At 43.2% G+C, this 19,540-nt stretch overlaps 1 protein-coding gene across 1 annotated transcript; it reads right to left on the bottom strand.

The window, feature by feature from the left end:
• Positions 1–3,210: 3,210 nt before the first annotated feature.
• On the bottom strand, positions 3,211–19,533 carry NDC1 (NDC1 transmembrane nucleoporin). Its single transcript, XM_035123986.2, has 18 exons — positions 19,465–19,533; positions 16,966–17,086; positions 16,296–16,397; positions 15,722–15,896; positions 14,600–14,738; positions 13,255–13,363; positions 12,831–12,882; positions 11,411–11,543; positions 11,037–11,129; positions 10,180–10,261; positions 9,138–9,296; positions 7,666–7,923; positions 7,415–7,533; positions 6,842–6,892; positions 5,870–5,933; positions 5,129–5,229; positions 4,776–4,936; positions 3,211–3,504 (listed from the first exon to the last, which is right to left on the bottom strand). The coding sequence occupies exons 1-18, from the start codon at positions 19,513–19,515 to the stop codon at positions 3,441–3,443; spliced, it is 2,034 nt and encodes a 677-aa protein (XP_034979877.1). The 5' UTR covers positions 19,516–19,533; the 3' UTR covers positions 3,211–3,440.
• Between the last annotated feature and the right edge of the window lie 7 nt (positions 19,534–19,540).

The following is a 19,540-nucleotide window of genomic DNA, read 5'->3' as shown; positions in this document are numbered from 1 at the left end:
CACATTCACAGTTGCACAGGCAGTAATTTGTGCATAGATTGTAGTGTGCCTTTTCCCCTTTTTCCTCAAAAGTGCACATGTCAACCAAAACAATCACAATTAAACTGGCTCTTTCCTCCACAGCTAGTCCCTGTGCACTGGCTTTGTTGCTAGGATTAGGGCTTTTCAGAAGCCTGGGGAAACTTGCATGTGTTAACCTTAGTTAGAGAAGGCACTTGGGGAACAAGGTGCAATTCATTTGCCTCCCATCTCTTGTCTTGGTCCTTCAGTGTATCTCAGACTCACATTGAAAGTAATGGAATCATGACCTTGCTTTGATATTTCTTCTTTTCTTTGTTGTTGTTGTTATTGCTTGCTGTGTATTAGAAATGAAAATTAAAACAATCTCAAAAACGATCAAAGAATAGAACCATTGTATTTCTGGCCCTTCCTGAAACTACACCCACCATGGAGACATCATTGGAAAAAAGCAGCTGGTCCTCTATCTTACTAAATCTGGTGAGGCACTTGAGAGCGGTCATTCACAAGAACCCTGAAGTGGATGAACGAGAATTGATGGGGTGTTCCGACTGATCCAACTGCCAGCCTCAGAAGCCCTTTCCTGTCACATCATGCTAAGCCCTCAACAAAGTTTGAGAAACTAGGTTGTATTGCAGATCGGCTTGTCATTAAGGGCAAAGCAAGACTCTTTGGGTGAAAGGAGGCAGTACGTACTATTTACATGTAGAACAGTGACCTCTGGTGGTGAACCAAAAATATAACCAGACTTTATTTATTTATTATTTATTTATAAAAGTTTATATGTTTACTACCATTTAGAAACTGCAACATCGGGATGGTGTGCAGCACAAAAAAACCCCCAATCATTCAAATGTATGTAAATTTCTACTTATTCTCCAATCTGTACAGCAAAGAATAGCATGTTTGTCTGACATTTAAATTTTCTTCATTGAACAGGCCAGTCACAAGGTAACATTTTATACTGGATGATCCAGCATTAGAATCCTCTGCATCTTCACAGTGGCTCTTCAAATGATTTATGGGCCCCTCAGCCCATAGTAAATTCAACATGCTTTCATATCTAAGAGGCTTGTAGGAGGATGTAGGAGGGGGGGAAGTGTCAATTATCTTGAGACAAAATAAAAAAATAAATTAAAAAAATCCTTCAGTAGCACCTTAAAGACCAACTAAGTTTTAATTTATGGCTTCCTCCAGTTCCAGCTTGGAACCCATAACTGGGTGGTTAAGCTCTGCCCCCACCATCAGGAGGACTAGAGAGGAAATTCCGCCATACATAGTCCTTCTGATTTCTTCTGTATGCAACTCTCTGGAAGTTGTTGAGGAGTTGTATAGATACTGGAGAGTATATCTTAGTGTGGCCTCCTTTGCTGTTTTGCTTCCCAGGCTTCTGCTTGGTGAGCATGGTAGCCTCTGAGGGGCTGCTGAGGAAGGAAGGGTACCCTCTACTCTTAAGGACACGCATTCCTATTGCCACAGGTGGGGAGAGAGAAGAGTGGGACCAAGTGTGGGAATTCATATAGGCGATAATGGTGACATCCCATCTGGAGCAAGGAGTGCTGGTTGGCATCCCATCCATCTGTATCAGGAGACAGAGTGTGCCTTTTGGGGTGAAGTCAAACTGTTGGAAGGTGAGTGCCTGCTGTGGCTGTAGAGACAGATATGGGAGGCAGGTTTTGTTGCAGCTGAAGGCATCCAGTTGTGCTGCTGCAGATGCACCATGGCATATCTTCTCTGTGGTCCTGCCAGCAGTAACTCCTCCTTGGGCACTGCTATGGATGCACAACCTCCTAGGTGTGCTAGGAGCCTACAATTTCGAGAATCCTTGAACAAATCTAGAGTCTCCACATGGCTTTAACTCATTTTCTTAGGAAAAGGAATCACGGAAATGACTATGAAGCTAAACTCTGCTGCAGTGTTGGACAGCCTGGTACTTATAAGGTTTGGAGCATGGCCCCATTAACATAAGTTTGCACAAAAGTTGCAGCTGCTGATTTTTAATATATAGGTGCAAATTGCCACAAAATGAAAGTTCTTCATCTACACCCAGCTGATTTCCCAAAATATTCTGCTCTAACATCAATTCAGTTCCCCTATAATTGAATCCTAAATAATCTCAAGTAACATTAAATTATTGTTCCGTGTTAACATCCTACTTAGTAGCCAAGCACCCCCCCCCCCAATTCCCCATGCAAAAACACTGGGAGCACTATTTAAAAAAAAAAAGCTTCATCCTTCCCAGTGTCTCTGTCCTGTGGTCAACCACCACACTGAACTACTAAACAAAGATGGGGTGAATTGGGGTTCTTGCTTTCTATTCATCTCTACTGCCAGGAAGGTAGGTAAATAGTGCAATTAAACTGCAGACCGCTTGCTCCTATCTTTTTAGCTCAGAGAAGTCTCCGAATCTCCCAGGAGGTGGCTAAAATTGGTTGGGAACAGTGTAACCTCACCATGGTGTATCAAATAGAAGTGGGGTGTTTAAGAGCAAGGGAGAAAATGGGTGCCTGTCCAAACCAGTCCTAAATGATAGATGAGAGAGGGGGCCAAAGTGTAGGAGACTCTCCACTGGGCCAGCTTGAGAAGCAGGCTCAATATTTCTCCAATCCAGTGCTCCCAGACTGCAACGTTCTGTTCGAAATAATTCTGTCCTTGGATTACTCTTTTTTCAGCTTAACAAAAAAGTTAGATGATGGTGAGCTAGAGCCCACCAAAAACTGTTCTTCTCTTTGGGGACTGCAGATTGGGGTGTGATAGGGGAGGGTTCCTCTTTCTCCAGGTGCCTGATTTAAAGACAGGTTGTATCCAATGCTTGTCCTACTTTACAGTAAACCCATTGAAATTAATGGATTTAACTAACTTAGGTTCATTAATTTCAGTGGGTCTACTCTGAGTACAGCTTAGTTGGAGACAACCCTTGCATTCTCAGAAGGGAAATCCCCAAACAAAATGAGCCACTTATTATGAGAAGAAAAGTGCCATATCAGTAAAGGTCATGTAGAAAAACCCATACCCTCCTTCAAATCAGAGCAATCTCATATATCGGGGGGGGGGGAACTCATGGCCCTTCAGATGTCATTGGACTCCAACTCCCATCAGCCCCAGCCAGCATAACCAACAGTCAGGGATGTGTGGAGGTGTTGCCCTAAACGTCTGGAAGGACACAGGTTCCCATTATCTGCCATACATAAATCATAACAGCATTCAACTACTGCAGACCACCATTCTTTTTTTTAAAAAAAAATCACTTTATTATACAAAATGTCGAATAACGTATTCCAAGTGTTTCAAGTACTTTTGTTGACAGTTTAGCCACCCCGCGACTTGCAATTAAAGTACACCTCTGGAAAGTCAGTAGGACAGATCAGATCAGTTTCACTTTCTTTCGATCTGTGTTAACAGCACAGGCAGTTTGACTTGAACTATTCCTTGAACTCCAGGAACTGCTGGAGTCTTTTCTTGACTTCTGCAGATACTTGCACGGCACTGGAGAACAGGGGGGAAAAACCACAAAACATATTTTGCAGACCTGCTCCCCAAACACTTTAATATACAAAGTTCGGAAAGGGTTTGATGACTTCCTTTAAAAAAAATTGAAGCCTAAACAACCTGGGCAAATAAATGTAGCTCAACATTATCATCCCTCTGCTATCACTTGGAAATCCAAGGGAACGGGAAGGATGGTAATGCTGAGGTCAGCTCATGGTCTAGCAGGGTAGCGACATGATAAAAGGCTTTTCAGGGGGCAAATGTGCTCCGAATGTGGTTTCAAGGTATAGTGTGTATGCTGCTGTCAGGGGGTTGTTGTGGCTACTCTCGAGTAAAGACGCTCCAGTCCGCGCTGTCTTTAAGACAGGGGTCCCCAAACTAAGGCCCGGGGGCCAGATGCAGCCCAATCGCCTTCTAAATCTGGCCCGCAGACGGTCCAGGAATCAGCATGTTTTTACATGAGTAGAATGTATCCTTTTATTTAAAATGCATCTCTGGGTTATTTGTGGGGCATAGGAATTCGTTCATATTTTTTTTCAAAATATAGTCCGGCCCCCCACAAGGTCTGAGGGACAGCCCCCTGCTGAAAAAGTTTGCTGACCCCTGCTTTAAGAGTTTTATTGTGCATACTATTTACAGTGCAGAGATAGCAGAAAACATGACCGCCTAGTCCGATTCAGAACCTGGCCAGCATAAAAGCCTGGGCACCCCAAAACGCCGCCCCTTCGCCCTACGTGTGGGCGCACCTCTCAATTCGGGCGCCGGAAGGAGAGGTCTCCCCAGGCTGGGGCGGCGCCTGGGCTCCGACGTCTCACTGAGCCCCTCATCTGCTGACCCTCGACCAGAGCAGTGCCAAGGCTCTGACACATCTCTGAGCCCTTCCTGCACGCTCTGTTCCCCAAAGCGTTGCCAGGGCTCAGATGCCTCACTGAGCCCTCTCTCCATTCCGCTCCCTTCCTCATTCCCTCCTCCTGACTCTCTGCTCGTGTTGTCGCTGGGCGAGGTGGTCAATATGACGGGGGGGAGGCTCCCTGTAGGGAGTCCCCCTGACAGCTGCCTTAGAAGCACATTTCTGTACAAAGCTACACAGATTGCTGCGCATAACAATTTGTAAAATCCCTGGCAGAGAATTCTTTTATTTTCTCTACGTAGGGTAGAGCATGGTTCCTGCTAACCTTTTATTTTCATTCATTTGTGAAAAGAGATGGAAGCCTATGGTACATCTCATTATATTTAGAAATGAACAGCTTCATGAGCCCAAACCTCACTTTAAGTGCTCTCCAAAAGTGGTGACGATCCGATAGATTGCAGTTTTCAGCGACGCTCTCAAGGCAAATCGAAGGGTTTTGTAGGAAGTGTCTGCCAGACTTCCTGAAATCCGAGGGGGTTTGCTGGAAACATGAGGAAGCTTGAACTGCTTGTCTACCACCTAGGATGGAAATAAACCAACAGGAAACTTAAGCAGCAATATCCTCCTTACCTTATCAGAACTTTCTTCTATGGTTACAATTTGCTTGAAAAAACTCATGGCAAAACCAAAACCAATTTTTTCTCTAAGTCAATTAACACATTATGAGTTCATATCACTTTTTTTTTCAAAGAAGAAAGTAAATGTCCTCACCTCTTGAAGAATTAGCAACGTATTCAGAATAGAAGGCAGTGTTGTTTGGACAACTCCATATGTGTCTTCGGTAAATGAAGCTGCTATGAGATGCGACAAACCTAAAGAAAGGAATGATTTGTAGTTTGGATAACTTGTTGCTTAGTCTGGGATTATAACACAGTGGGAAACAGAGGAGAGGGCAGAGGGTGAAGAAAAAGCTGTGGGTAGAAGAGGGCCCTTTCCCCATCCTTTGGACCCCCTGGGAACTCTACAAACCTGCTGTACCTTGAACTGGGTGTGGAAAGTGCAGCTGTATAGCTGCAGGCAGCCTGAGGAAGTACCATCTACCTTGGGCCTGCCCATAGAAAGCAAGTCTAGAGTAGGCGACTAGGGCAGGCATGTCAAACCTGCCCTCCAGATGTTTTGTACTGCAATTCCCATCTTCCCCAACCACTGGTCCTGCTAGCTAGGGATCATGGGAGTTGTAGGCCAAAACATCTGGAGGGCCGCAGGTTTGACATGCCTGGACTAGGGTGATGCCTGCTGTTTCCAGGAACTCTTCTGGTTGTGAGGCTTTTGTGGGTGAGCTGAGAGTTTGTTTCAACCCTGGGTGAGAACCCAGAAGCTGAGGAAGGTGTGCCGAAAGAAAAATGAATTGATATTGCTGAATGAATTTCACTGCAAGGTTACCACACAAATCAACGGGAGCAGCATAAACATTCATCTGAGAGCCATTTCCAATATGAAGAAAGTGCTTACCTTCCAAAGCCCAAATATGCATTTGGGTATCAGAAAAGAGAGCCTGAATTGAAGCCTCGGGGTTCTGGAAAAGAGAGAAAGAGAGAAAGAAGTGTTTTTGAAAACCCTTTAGTCAACCATATAAACAGAATGTTTCAAATACAGAAATAAAATGAACTAACCAAAGTTTAGCCATCACGAGCTCTGTATGAAAAGTTAATCTGAAAATAGTTTCAGTGCTCAGTGTGTTAACCCTATGAAGATTAGTATTTTGAAGCTAAATTTTCAGATTACACAGCATTTGTTTCAAGGATCAATGTACCAAGTTTTAATTCAGGGATGTGGGACCTGCCCCCCTGCAAATTTCCTGTCAGCCCCAGCCAGCAGGGCCAATGGTCAGTGTCAGGGGACCTTCCTACAGGGAAGCTCCCCCCCCTCCTGCTGACCAGCACTTCACCCAGTGAGAGCAGCAGCAGCGGGTCAGGTGGGGGAAATGAGGAAGTTAGTGGGATGGAGGAGGCAAGGCTCAGTGATGTGGGAGAGCCCTTGCACAGCCTTGACCAAGAGGTGGAGGGGAACAGGCAGCCCCTTCCGGGGCCCGAATTAAGGCGCGCCACCAAACGGAAGGCCGGGAGGAGGCGTTTCGGGGTGCCCAAGCTCTTATGCTGGTCACACAACAGGAAACGTCCACTCCCGGATTCTGCGAGTGACTAGGAGGTCATGTTTTCTGCTATCTCTGCACTGTAAATATTATGCACAATAAAACCTTAAAGACAAGCACAGACTTGGGCGTCTTTACTTGAGAGTAGCCGCAACACCACCATTACAGTCAGGGATGATGAGAGTTGCTTTCAGGGCAACAGGTTCCCCTATCTTGTTTGAGTTCAATAGTTATGTGCATAGGTTTCATAGGAGTAGTTCAAAAGGTAGTAACAACAATAATTCTTTGCTGCCCAGTTAGTTTCGATCACTAAGTCATGTCCTCGTCCTTACCTTGCTGAAAAAGTACATGACCAGTACTCGCTTTGATAAGAAGCTTTTGATCTGGAAGAAGAAAATATCAATGAAAAGACAACGAAACATCTTTAGCAGATCAAAATGGTATTTACTCTCTGTTTAAAAGTAATCCAAAACTTTTAAGCTTCACTGGTTGACACCCCAATCCTAAAATGTGTTTGTTGGCATTAATTCCCAACAATTTAAAACAGTATGCAGTTCCAAATAAATGCATTTCAGGTTTTATCTTAGTCTCTCTCCATGGTCTAGATATTCTGAATTGCAAGCACTGCATTTGACAGTGGTTTATGTTCTGCAACCCACATTTATTTTAATCAAGAGCTTCAGTAGAGTAGAGATTTTAATCTTTGGAGTTGTGTCAATGATCAGAACAAAAATGTGCTGCTTCATTGCAGGGATAGGAGTTGCTATCAAGTGGTCATTGCTGCAAGTTTACAGATTGCTTTGGGAAATGCACTAAACTACATTACAAAGCGCTGGGGGAATGCACAAGAAAATAATGCTGGTGGAAGTACTGACTCATTACAGTAATTGCTTGATTTCATATACCTGCTCTTTCTTGCTCTGCAACCACGTATAGATAAAACTTGGTTGTACTGCTTCATTTGCACCGCCTGCAACAGCACCCATTGGGTAGAGTTCAGGAGAAGAGGCTGTCCACTGCAGATCTACAAGAGAAATCCAAACTGTTGGTTCCCCCACCCCTTTTTAAAAACAAAACAAAACAAAAAGGCTAACTGGGTGTCCCAGTAATAAGTAGCCAAGTGCTCAAACTAAGGTTGGGACAGAAGAAATTCTACCTGAACTACTTGTCCATAATTTTGGTCCTCTCCTCATAACATGGGGACTTTGGACAGATCCATTCCAAGGAGAGTTTAAATCCAGCACGCCAGCCTTGCTACTCAGAGGAGTGAAAGGTGACCCTAAATTGCTTCTGACGTCAGAAGAGGAGGGTGTTTTCAAAGGCAACATATATGATTTGACCAGAGAAGGCATTTGGGTTCGAGGAAGCATAATGGACCTTGGAGTGTGAAATGATGTTTCTTCAGCAGCTGCTCCTGGCAAATAAGAATATTTTACAAGAAGAACTCAAAATGGTTTATACCAACAAGTAGCATTCACTAAGTCATGCACTTTGCAAACCTAATGTTTTAGTTACTAACTGACAGCAATCCAAATCCCAGCTGGGCAGCAACAGGAGGTGATATACCGTGTTTCTCATATTATAAGACATGTCTTATATTCATTTTTTCCTCAAAAAAACACACTATGGCTTATTTTCAAGGGATGTCTTATTTTTTTCCTCCTCCTCCTGCCGCGGCCGGCATTGCTGCTGCACCTATCACTATGTCTTATTTTCGGGGTATGGCTTATATTCCTTGAATGCTTAAAAATCCTGCTATGGCTTATTTTATGGGTATGTCTTAAAATATGAGAAACAGGGTATTCCTTAGGGCTGCTTCATACTTTATTATACTTCAATTATATCAGCTGTGGCCTAAACCACTGAGTCTCTTGGGATTGCTGATCGGAAGGTCGGCAGTTCGAATCCCCGTGATGGGGTGAGCTCCCGTTGCTCTGTCTCAGCTCCTGCCAACCTAGCAGTTTGAAAGCATGCCAGTGGCGGGAAGGTAAACGACGTTTCCATGCACTCTGACTAAACACTGTTTCTGTGTGCTCTGGCTTCTGTCACGGTCCTCCTTGCACCAGTAGCGGTTTAGTTATGCTGGCCACATGACCCGGCAAACTGTCTATGGACAAACGCCGGCTCCCTCGGCCTGAAAGCAAGATGAGCGGCGCAACCCCATAGTCGCCTTTGACTGGACTTAACCGTCCAGGGGTCCTTTACCTTTACCTTATAATTGTTTGCTGGGGGAAAACACTGCTGTAACACAAGCAAAGCATGAAGGGCAGGTGCATATCTCATGACATAAAGCGGACAGAAACCACAGGGAGTTCCCTAGTACATTTTCACTGCACGCTGAGCAATGTGTGCCTGTGAACATGGGTTTACTGTGAGAAAATACCAGCACAGCCATGGAAAGGCAGCATTCCCACATAAAGTCTGAAGCTGCTCTTTACAAACATCCACTGGAATGTGTGTTTTTTTAAAGAGGGGGGGGAATCAGCAAAAGCTCCAAATGCAACTGAAAGAATAAATCAGCTGGCCCACCCCTTTTTGAAATAGGATTCTCCCCGGACACCCTTTGGCAGGCCCAACCATTATTTGGAGACTCAAGAACTGCAGCATTGCAACTGATTCGTCCAGTACCTGGAGGGCTGGAGGGCTGTCTCAAGTCCCCCACAGATGGCTGTTTCAGCCTCCCGTTTGCAGCTGCAGCCTCCTGGTGCATTATCAGTTTCTGTGTCAGATCATTTAAAAGTTTCAAGCACTCCTGGGAGATTGAAGTCCAATTGTGAGGGTGTCCACCTTTTACAGACAAGCAGAATGTCTAGACTTAAAAACTTATTATTATTATTATTATTATTATTATTATTATTATTATTATTACATTTGTTAGCCACTTTATCTTGCCCAAGGCAACTCAGAACGACTTACAACCAAAAAAATCTAGCCAATTTACATAGCATGAAGTAGCCCAAAACAGGGGTCAGGCTATTACGCAAGCCCTTATATCACAGTGAAGTATGTGAAGTAAAATAAAATCAACTCCAAACATGAACCCTTTAAATGCCCAAAGTTGTGGTCAAAATGTTAGGCCACGAATATGGTGACAAAGCCACCAGAAGCTAGTCAATAAACACTGGAACATCAGGCAGTGGAATGAGGCATTTCCAACGTATTTCACAGAAATGTATTGGCGTCCAAAAAGCCCAAATAAAATATGCATAGATGCATTACTTTTAATGCATGCAACAAGCACCATCTGCTTTGCCAATGTAGAGGGGAGATGCTGTTTGTACACAATCCCATCTTGGACCTCCTCATACAGTGGTACCTCGGTTTAAGTACACAATTGGTTCCGGAAGTCTGTACATAACCTGAAGCGAACTTACCCATTGAAAGTAATGGAAAGTGGATTAATCCATTCCAGACGGGTCCGCGGAGTACTTAAACTGAAAGTACTCAAACCCCGAAGCGTACTTAAACCGAGGTATGACTGTACCTTGTTTTGGACACAATGGTGGTCAGCATAAGATGCTCTATATAAAAACCTACCTTTCCTCACACTAGTATTTGCTAAATACAACAATGAAAACAGAACAACTCTCCTCAAAGTCAGCTTCTTGCAGAGTACTTCTCACTTTCCCCTTCTGACTTAATGAGTCATAGATATTTTTTCCCCAAATACCTGGCTGGCTAAGGCTGAAGACCTCTTGGCGTCGCACAGAAGAATACTGGGAAAGGAACATCAAGTCCTGTAAAGCCAAGAACTGCAGGGGGAAATGTTTAGAAGTATTAACAGCTGTAACATTTTTACTCGAATTTTATCACTAAAATTCCCTTCATTCTGCCCCCTCAAAATAAATTAAAAATTGGCCGGTAGCACCTTAGAGACAACTAAGTTTGTTCTGGGTATAAGCTTTTGTGTGCATGCACACTTTTTCAGACACACTTCAGAAGTGTGCATGCACATGAAAGCTTTGATACACAGACAGATTTTTGCACTAAAATGTTGCAGTGGTGAAGCATTTGGCAGGATCTGACTGAGCTGCTAGAGTTGTGAAAATGGATGCAGAATGGAAAAGGATTTATGGCTGTCACTTGCTAAGCTGATAAGGCAAGCCAGAGAGAATGGCCTAAGGAAGGAGACCATAGAAGCATTACAGACCTCGGGAAAGAGGGGTTGGGATCCCGAAAGAGAAGCACAGCAACTTCAAAAAGGGGAGGAGGGAGAAAGAAATGATCCAGAGGAATAAGGAGAGGAAAGAGGAATGTGACAGGGGAAGGAAAACCAGGAATATGGGCAAAAGAAACTTATGGCTAGAAGTTACAGAGGCGAGAAAAGATTACATTTCCATAGTGATCTAGAAAACCAGTCAAATCCTTGGCTGCAAGCTTCTAGTGTGAATTTTACTGGTAGATTGAAAAATATCTTGCATGAAACCCCATGCTTTATCACTTAAATTTTACTTGAATTGCTTCTATTATGACAAAGACTACGCAAGAGGCAATTTGACAAGTCTGTGTATTCAACCAAACTCATACCTTTAAAAGAGGTGGGGGGTTGCTGCTTAAAATTTTAGGTAGACACTGATCGGTTTCTTCCGCAAAAGTCGGCTGGACAGGAAAGTGATGTGCCTGGAAATTGAACACACACCATAGCTGAAGCTCGCCATGAGAAACACCCCTTTGTCAAAATCAATAAGAATATATATACCAAGTGATCATTTGCAAGCCTGGTCAAACCAGAAAAACGGACAGGCTGCCAACCCAACCCAGCTCTGACAAGAAAGCAGGGGAAAGGGATGTAAAATTATCCAACTGAAAACCAATTTATCTGATCTCAAAAGTTCCTGCTGTGCTAGACATAAAAACGGAAGAGATAGTAAGATTGTATGTATCAGACATACAGCACCAACCTCAGTGGCATAGATTCTGAAGAGCAGCCATGCAATGTACCAAGTCATCAGAAGAAACACACCACATAGCCAGCTGTGGTACAGAAGGGACAAATCCAAGAGACCAGCCATCGTGTCCAGAGGATGAAGTTTACTAGAAGGCCAGCGGGGGGAAAGCCAACACAATTAGATGCTGTTTTTTGCAATGAGCAGTATATAAAAACAAGCCGGTCTATATCAAAAGGCTTGCTTTTTTTTTTACCCTTACACACCACAACAAATGAACTATGCAAGTGGAAATCTGATTCTAATACTTCTGTTGTGAAAGTGTTTCCCATATGATTTCTCAAGGCATAGTGGAAGACAGTTGGGACCTTCTCCACTGACACAGAATCAAACCGACTGAGCAAGCCCACCAAGCAAACACAATGACACACCAAGGATGCCTGTGAAGTCTGTTCTTTGTTCCTTCCCACTGCGAGAGAGGATAAGGCCACCATCATTTCCCAATGAGACTCAAACTGCTGACCTCTTTAAAATCTCCCAACACTGTAAGAATTATCCCTGGTGGAAAGCTTTAGTGTCCAGTCTATTTATCCTACTCCACGGAAGAATATTATTCTCTTGTGGGCACCATCAGACTGGTGGGGTGAGCTGGAAAGTTAGTTTTGAAGCTCTGTATGACATCACAGCTGCATGTGACCTTGACTGGCCATCAATAGCAGGAAAGATGCCCATGTGCCTTGATACCAGGGTGGTGGGGGAGGCCAGGTGTTTTTTTTTACTTAGCACATCTTGTTAGAAAGAAACATCTGTGCCAGACCACCCTCAATAAGAATCCAAAAGCTTCAATTAAATGCATCACTTTTCACTGACAGGAGTAGGTTGCTTGGGGAATTATTATACCACTACTCTAGTATTTGCATAAGCATTCCTATTGTCTTCTGGGCTCAATAAAAAGTGTTGGTTTTAATATCTAACTGGCTAAACTCCATCAGCCTACCTGAATTGTTTCTACCTCAACTGAATACTAGGAGAACTGCAATTGTAAAGAATGAAGTCTGAGCTTGTTTCCTCCCCCCCTCTTCCTTCCTTCCTTCTTCCTCGTGTGTCACATTACATGCCTAAAAGTGGGGACAGTCTTGCTAGGCTGTTGTTTTTTAGCTGCTTTGGGATTCTTATTTCCTAAAGCAGGCATCCCCAAACTTCGGCCCTCCAGATGTTTTGCCCTACAACTCCCATGATCCCTAGCTAAGAGGATCAGTGGTCAGGGATGATGGGAATTGTAGTCCAAAACACCTGGAGGGCCGAAGTTTGGGGATGCCTGTCCTAAAGAAATGGAGTAGGAATCTGACGACCTTCAAAATGTACAGGAAGTTCCTCTATAACAAGATGAAGAGTTAGAAATGCAATGTATTTGTTATTTGTTATAGGTACTAACCTATCGGTCTGAAGGTTCATTGTGGTAATTATCCATGCCCTTGGAATATAACCTAAAATGCCACAAACAGGGGGGAAATCAAGCTGTAAAAACACAGGTGTATTAACACTTCCAGAGAGGAAATATATTTATGGCATAAAAATATATTACCAACAGAAATTTGAAAGTTTTAAGGAAAAGAAATGGTGATAAATTGGGGCAAAACTCCACTACGCAGAGCATTTTTCCCCTCCCCTATACTGGCCAGTTGACTTTGTAAACCCCACAAGTTGGGCATGACCATGGCAACCAACCCTTATGTAAAGCCCCCTCTCACCCCAATTCAGCAACTTGTTATCAGGGAAACACTGCCTTACTTCCCACTCTTATCATTTACAAAAAAAGGAGGCAGGGGGAGAGAAGTAAAATTACCAAAAATTCTTACCAAAGAAATAGTAAGCAGCACAAAAGTTTCTGACCATATAAAGTGACTCCACACAACTATGCTTTGCAAGCAACGGAAGTGATCTCCTGAAGCGCAGATACTTGTATTGCTGAAAAAGATTGGGCAAATGTTTAACAGCAGAATATTCTTATCAACATACCATATACCGGTATCAGACTTTGGAGTTAAAAATATGTCACATTTTAAACTCAGAAATTATTTCAGATACTGTAAGATTCTGACAGATTTTAAGAGCACATTTTCTTCTATTTTAGAATTACTCTCGTCCCAAATATTGTACTACTATAGGTTACTGGCTTGGATCCAAGGTGTCCTACACAAGTGGAAAGGCACTTCTGCGTGTGCATGGCAGCAAAACCAAATTCTTCTGATTTCACCATCCTGCTACAGCCCCAAAATCCTCAGGGGCATCCTTTGCATGAAGCACAAGGGCTTCTAAAGAGGGATCAGCCTGGAAAACACTATGGGAAAAGCGGAGTTCTCTGGATGCAACCCACTGTACTGTGGTAAAATGGCTACAATAAACTGAATTACTGTCACACAGCATCAAAGCCCAACTATAACAGGGTCATAGACAATCTCAAAAATCATTCATTTGGAACCTGAGAACTGCAAGCGGATAGAAGATTGTTGAAAGAAGGAAGCTCTGCTCATATAAGGGGTTTCTGTCTGATATGGGACAATTTTGTCTACCCACTGCAGATGCCCACATCACAAGCCACACCATCTAGGAGAGTTCTCCCAACAGACGTGGGAAGTCTCCTTCTTCAAGATCTGCTCATATTTCTCGAGTCCCCACCCCCTATGCTGCAGCTATGCCCTGCAAGAAAATCCTTCCTGGACCCAGCATGATATGACTTTCTCCCAAATATGTAATAGTCATGATCATGTAAAAGGTTTAAAAAAGGTAAAGGTAAAAGGTTAAAAAAGGTAAAGGGCCCCTGGACAGTTAAGTCCACTTAAAGGTGACTATGAGATGTGGCGCTCATCTTGCTTTCAGGCCGAAGGAGCCAGTGTTTATCAACAGACAGCTTTCTGGGTCATGTGGCCAGCATAACTAAAACGCTTCTGGCACAACAGAACACCGTGATGGAAGGCAGAGTGCACGGAAACACTGTTTATCTTCCCGCTACAGTGATACCTATTTATCTACTTACACTGGTGTAGTTTCGGACTGCTAGGTTGGCAGAAGCTGGGACAGAGCAATGGGAGTTCACCCCGTCACGCGGATTCAAACTGCTGATCTTCATGATCACATAAAAGCAAAAGCACTACAGGTGGCCCAGTGTTTGAATTCTATTCCTGCTGTTACTTGAGCGCTTACCTGTATAACTGGAAATGGAAGGTAGTTCAAATTGTTAACAAGATACCGAAGGCTATAGCTGTAACCCATAAAGGCTCCAAGAAGCAAGAGGAAGAGGTGGTACTCATTCAGGCACATGTGCAGATCAGCATCAGCTACACTGAAGCAAAGCAGTAATTTTAGCCTTTAGTTGCACAGGAAGATAATAACACTATACTTCATTATACTTTTAAGGAAATGTTATCCAATTTTTGCAAAATCAAGCTGGCAGAGGACTCATTCCAAAACACTGTTCAGCAACTATGAAAAAAGGTTTTACCCTCGTTTATTTATTACATAATAAACAGACTGAAACACATATTCCCCAACTTTATATTCAATTCACCTTGTAGATATACATAGGTACTCATATGGTATTGCAAGGAGGCGCTCATTTTTAACTGTTGACTTTTTAAAAAGTGATAAAATTGCACAACTATTGGGGGGCAGTGGCAGCATCCTGAGCACTATCCAACAGATATCTGTAACCGACTATAATCCTTATTGGATCACTGGCTGCAGTTAGCTAGTGTGAGAATTGCATTTTCTCAGCAACCTTGACTTGTGTCCTAAAAATAGGGAAAACGCTACAGAAATAGGGGCAGCCTCTTTGGAGAATTTTAATCCAGGTTTGTAAATTATTTTTAGTCTGCAAAAATGTTACTAACTTCCTATAAAAGCTACAGTATAGGTGGAGCCCTGTCCTCTATGGCCTTCATGGAAATGCAAGCTTCTAGCCTTTTGGCAGGTTAAAAAGGTAAAGGTAAAGGGACCCCTGACTATTAGGGTAAGTTGTCAACAAAAAGCCTTATACTGAGGAGGTTAGAAGAGGAGAGATGGAGCAAATGTTCCTTCCTCCACCAAGTCTCTCCTTGCCTCACCTGTGGCTACAAGGCTACCTTTATCTTCTGCACCCAAAGGGTCACAAGTATACAGCAATTTATTTCTCAGGAAACATTTGCTTGCACACATCTTCCTACCAGCTTTCTATACTTGCAGCAAAATGAGAATCACCTAATGTGAACTATCTGGCAGCATTTTGTTATTAGTATTCGCAAGAAGTTACATTTTAATAAACAGCTCTTGAACCACCCCAATAGTTACCTTTCTGTAGCTGTGCAGGGTACAGATAAAAAAAGAAACTTCCCCTTCGTCATAACTGCTGCACACCAAGCTACCAGCATTCCCATTACAGCATGAGCAACAGAATGGATCACTTGCTGCGGGTGGATAATCTTGCTTATCAAAGCTAACCGAGAGCAAGGAATAGAAGGAACAACTGCAAAGTAAGAAGGGAAATAAGAACATTTAACCACCTCCTGACTTAAAGAGTATCACATTATGTACATACTTTGTGTCACATTTCAAGACACCACAGTCAGGCAATCACTGCTCCTCATTTAAGCACTCCTGAGTTCTTTTTAAAAAAGCCAACTCAGACCTTCAAGAGTGGAGAATGGTGCTGTAGAAGCCTTTAAGGATTTAGCACACCATTTAGAGTTATTCAACATTTATTAATGGAGAGTTTTAAGAGCAAAGGTTGGAAACTACGTTTCTACTGACACACGAAGAAACAGATTCCAAAGTTTAAAACAAAGCCTAACGTTATGCACAGAGTTAAGCACAAATCAGCAAATCAAACAGCACTTTTTAAGTTGATGCAGCTTTCAACACCAACCTGCATGAAATTCAACGTTGAAGATGCTTATTACCAGTATGACCACAGACATTAGCAGTATGCAGAAAATAACGTAGGAGGTATACAGGTCATTGAATGAGCCTAAGACAGGGGGAAAAAATATGAATCAGAAGTACTATACAACAGATCTACTACTAGATCTTAGTGCCTACAAGCTGGGCTGAGACCTAGGGCGTCTTTGGTATATCTTTCACCCCAGCCATAAACTCAGTGATCACATTCACACATCATGCTAAACCATTGTTGTTGCTGTTGTTACTGTTATTACCCTGCCTTCTTCCCAGTCCAGAACTGGCCATTCCAGGGGTCCAGAGATAACTCTGATAATACCTCTGGCATGTCTGGATGGAGGATACAGAAGGGTGTGCAAGTGTGTGTAGCCACCAGCCTACTGTACAAAGGCACCATTTACATTTGTTGCTCTACCCATTTTTGCCTCTGCCCCCTCCCACCATTGGCATGTAGCGCTCAGGCTGTAAAAAAAATGTTCCCCATCCTTGCTCTACGTGTAGCACGAGAACACTGGCCTAAATATTAGGGCTGTTGTCAGAATTGATAATATGCCCAAATAATGTTGACTAAAATGTTGAATAAAAAACAGCATAAATACTGCTCTGTAACATTTGTCTCGGGCAGGGCACTGACATACTTGTGATCCATTGTACCGGGTGGAAGAAGTCGATGTTGCTAATGCTGATGAAGGCTGCAATACACAGAGGAAGCAGCAGCACCGACCAAGCAAGGCTTGCAGCTGCTCTCCATCCCAAGATCTGGAAAGGAAACAAAAACGTATACCAAAGACAGAATCCATAAACCAGGATGTAGACTCAAGATGAACCTCTCTCAAGGCTGGTGGAGAGAGGTGGGGAAAAGAGAAATAGAACTTTTGGAAAACTTTAAGTCAAAATTATTTTTTTTATTTTTTTTATTTGATGCAAGAGTTTGATCACTGTCAAATCTTATGCAGCTTTAAATGAACATTTTTCAGAGGAAAATAAGTAGGCAGTGTTTCCATTAAAATGGAAGAGGTGAGGGAATGGGAGTTATTTCAGAATTATAAAACATTGATCTCTTGAAAAGCAACAGCTCACTCCCTAGGCCAGGCATGTGAACATTAAAGGGTGCAATCCTAACACTGCTTACTTGAAAGTAAGTTCCACTAAACTCAAATGGGTTTGCTTCAGAGTAGACTGAGTAGCGGTTGCTAGCCCAGCTGGAAGAAGGGCTGTGCTTTCTGACAGGTTCTCAAAGTTTTATACACAGAGCTACCACTCCATAGACAGATTTGGAGAACCTATAGCTAGTGAGCCAGCTAATCACAATTACACTAAGCATACATACATTTGGCCCATTGCAGGACAGCAATATTTTTGTAAATCTGGCTGCACCAGAGGGAGAAGAGGGACAGCGGGATTATGTTCATTTTCAGTATATGTAAGGACCGGTGCCTACGTTTCCATGTTTTCCTCCTCCTTCCCTGTACATTTTTCCTTGTGTGTGTGTGTTTATTTATTTTTTTAATTAAGGATTTTCTTGATTTACAGAAATATGTGCAATGTCTCTTGTAACATTTTTACAAATCAGTTTCATTTGTTGAGACATTGGGAAGAAAGAGGGGAAAGAGGTAGATGGGGGAAGGGTGGGTGGGGGTGGGGTCAGGTGACGGTGTTTCTATTTTGCTTAATATGTGTGGGGGTTTTTGTGAGTGTCGCTTGTGTAGGTTCTCTGCTGTTCGCTTGTGTTCCTTTAGCGGTGAGAGGTGTTGGGGTTGGCCTAGGACAGGCATCCCCAAACTGCGGCCCTCCAGACGTTTTGGCCTACAACTCCCATGATCCCTAGCTAACAAGACCAGTGGTTGGGGAAGATGGGAATTGTAGTCCAAAACATCTGGAGGGCCGAAGTTTGGGGATGCCTGGCCTAGGATATGGTTGCTTATTTGTGGTTGGCTGTGGTGGTCTTTGTTTCATGTGTGAATGGGGTGGTTGGGTGTTTTGGATCACGTTAGCCATATTGATTGTGTGTGTGTATTTGAATATTTTGTTTGCTATTGTCTTATGGATCTCATGCTATCTTTCTGAAGGAACGAAACCAGCTGGGTAGATGGGGCTGCACCTTGTCCCTCTCAGGAACAACTGATTTTCTAAAAAAAATTAATGTTATTAATCAAAACAAACAAACAACTATTGACTGAGGCATGAAACCTGTAATTACACAGTGTAAGAAAGCAAACTACCAGCTCTTCCTTGGGCTTTGGAGGAAGGGGGTGAAGGATGAGCATATAGGGATGGGCAAGATGTCATCTCGCAATCTGACTGAAGACCCGAGGACACAATGAATTTTACGTGCTACCGGTATTTATATGTAAAGACACACATAGATGTCATGAACAGCTCTACATAAAGTCATATTTGGCTGGTACAATTTTGAAACTAGAACATATATGTCATAAAAGTCCAACAAACAGCTGCAAATCCCCATGTTTGGTGTTTCCACTTAATACTTTCCAGTGGTGGGCCGATTTTTCAAGGATAGCAATGGGTAGTACTTTCTTAAGCCAGCTGTCCTCTGTGGACATTTGAGACATCTTAACAGGTGGCTGTTGTTTTATACCATTATAAATATGAGCAACAACCCCTGCTCCACTTCCACCTAGCAAAGGTTGGTGCCACCTTTTCCTGGCTGCATTCCTCTGCTGTTATAGCAGCATGCATGCAGAGGTTCAACGAAGACAGCCTTTCCTAGGATGGAAAGGGCTGACCGACTTCATGGGGCAGCAACTTCTGCTTTAGGCTAAGGCAGGAGAACTAGCAACCCGATACTGGAAAGTACAGTAATGTCAATTCTACTGGACTATGTTCTCATATAAAAAACAACAACACCTTACTCCAGTTTAACTTGCCTGCAGTCCTCTTCAGTTCTCCCCCAAAAGATAAAACTGAATGAATCTTGGAAGTTTTACAAGCCTGTGCTTAAAAACTATGGGTTTATTGGAGCCAATCCACAGTGAGGGTCCCCCGCCCACTTGCCAAAGGGAGGAATTAGGAATCTGTTGATACCTCTGAAGCATGAGGTGAAGTTGCGCAAACACGCATTAGCTCCATTCGGGTGTTCGTGCACATGTGCTTAATGCGCGCGCATTCATACATACGTTTAGCTGTTCCCGCGTTGAATGGAACATCATCCCTCGCCCTCCCATCATGCTGCTAGCGGATGGGAACTGCTTC

The sequence above is a fragment of the Zootoca vivipara genome, chromosome 7 (assembly GCF_963506605.1).
Source record: "Zootoca vivipara chromosome 7, rZooViv1.1, whole genome shotgun sequence".
Lineage (NCBI taxonomy): Eukaryota > Metazoa > Chordata > Lepidosauria > Squamata > Lacertidae > Zootoca > Zootoca vivipara.
Note: the sequence above shows the minus strand (reverse complement) of the source record. Positions and strands in the feature narration are given on the sequence as shown.

Bases quoted from the DNA above. Each gene is read 5' to 3' on its own strand.
- NDC1 (XM_035123986.2), bottom strand. From the start codon at position 19,515: ATGATGGGAGGGCGAGGGATGATGTTCCATTCAACGCGGGAACAGCTA. The intron at 11,130-11,410 runs GTTGGTGCTGTA...TTCAATTTCCAG, and splicing joins TCAGAATCTATGCCACTGAG to GCACATCACTTTCCTGTCCA. The intron at 4,937-5,128 runs GTGAGGACATTT...TTTCCATCCTAG, and splicing joins CGTTGCTAATTCTTCAAGAG to GTGGTAGACAAGCAGTTCAA.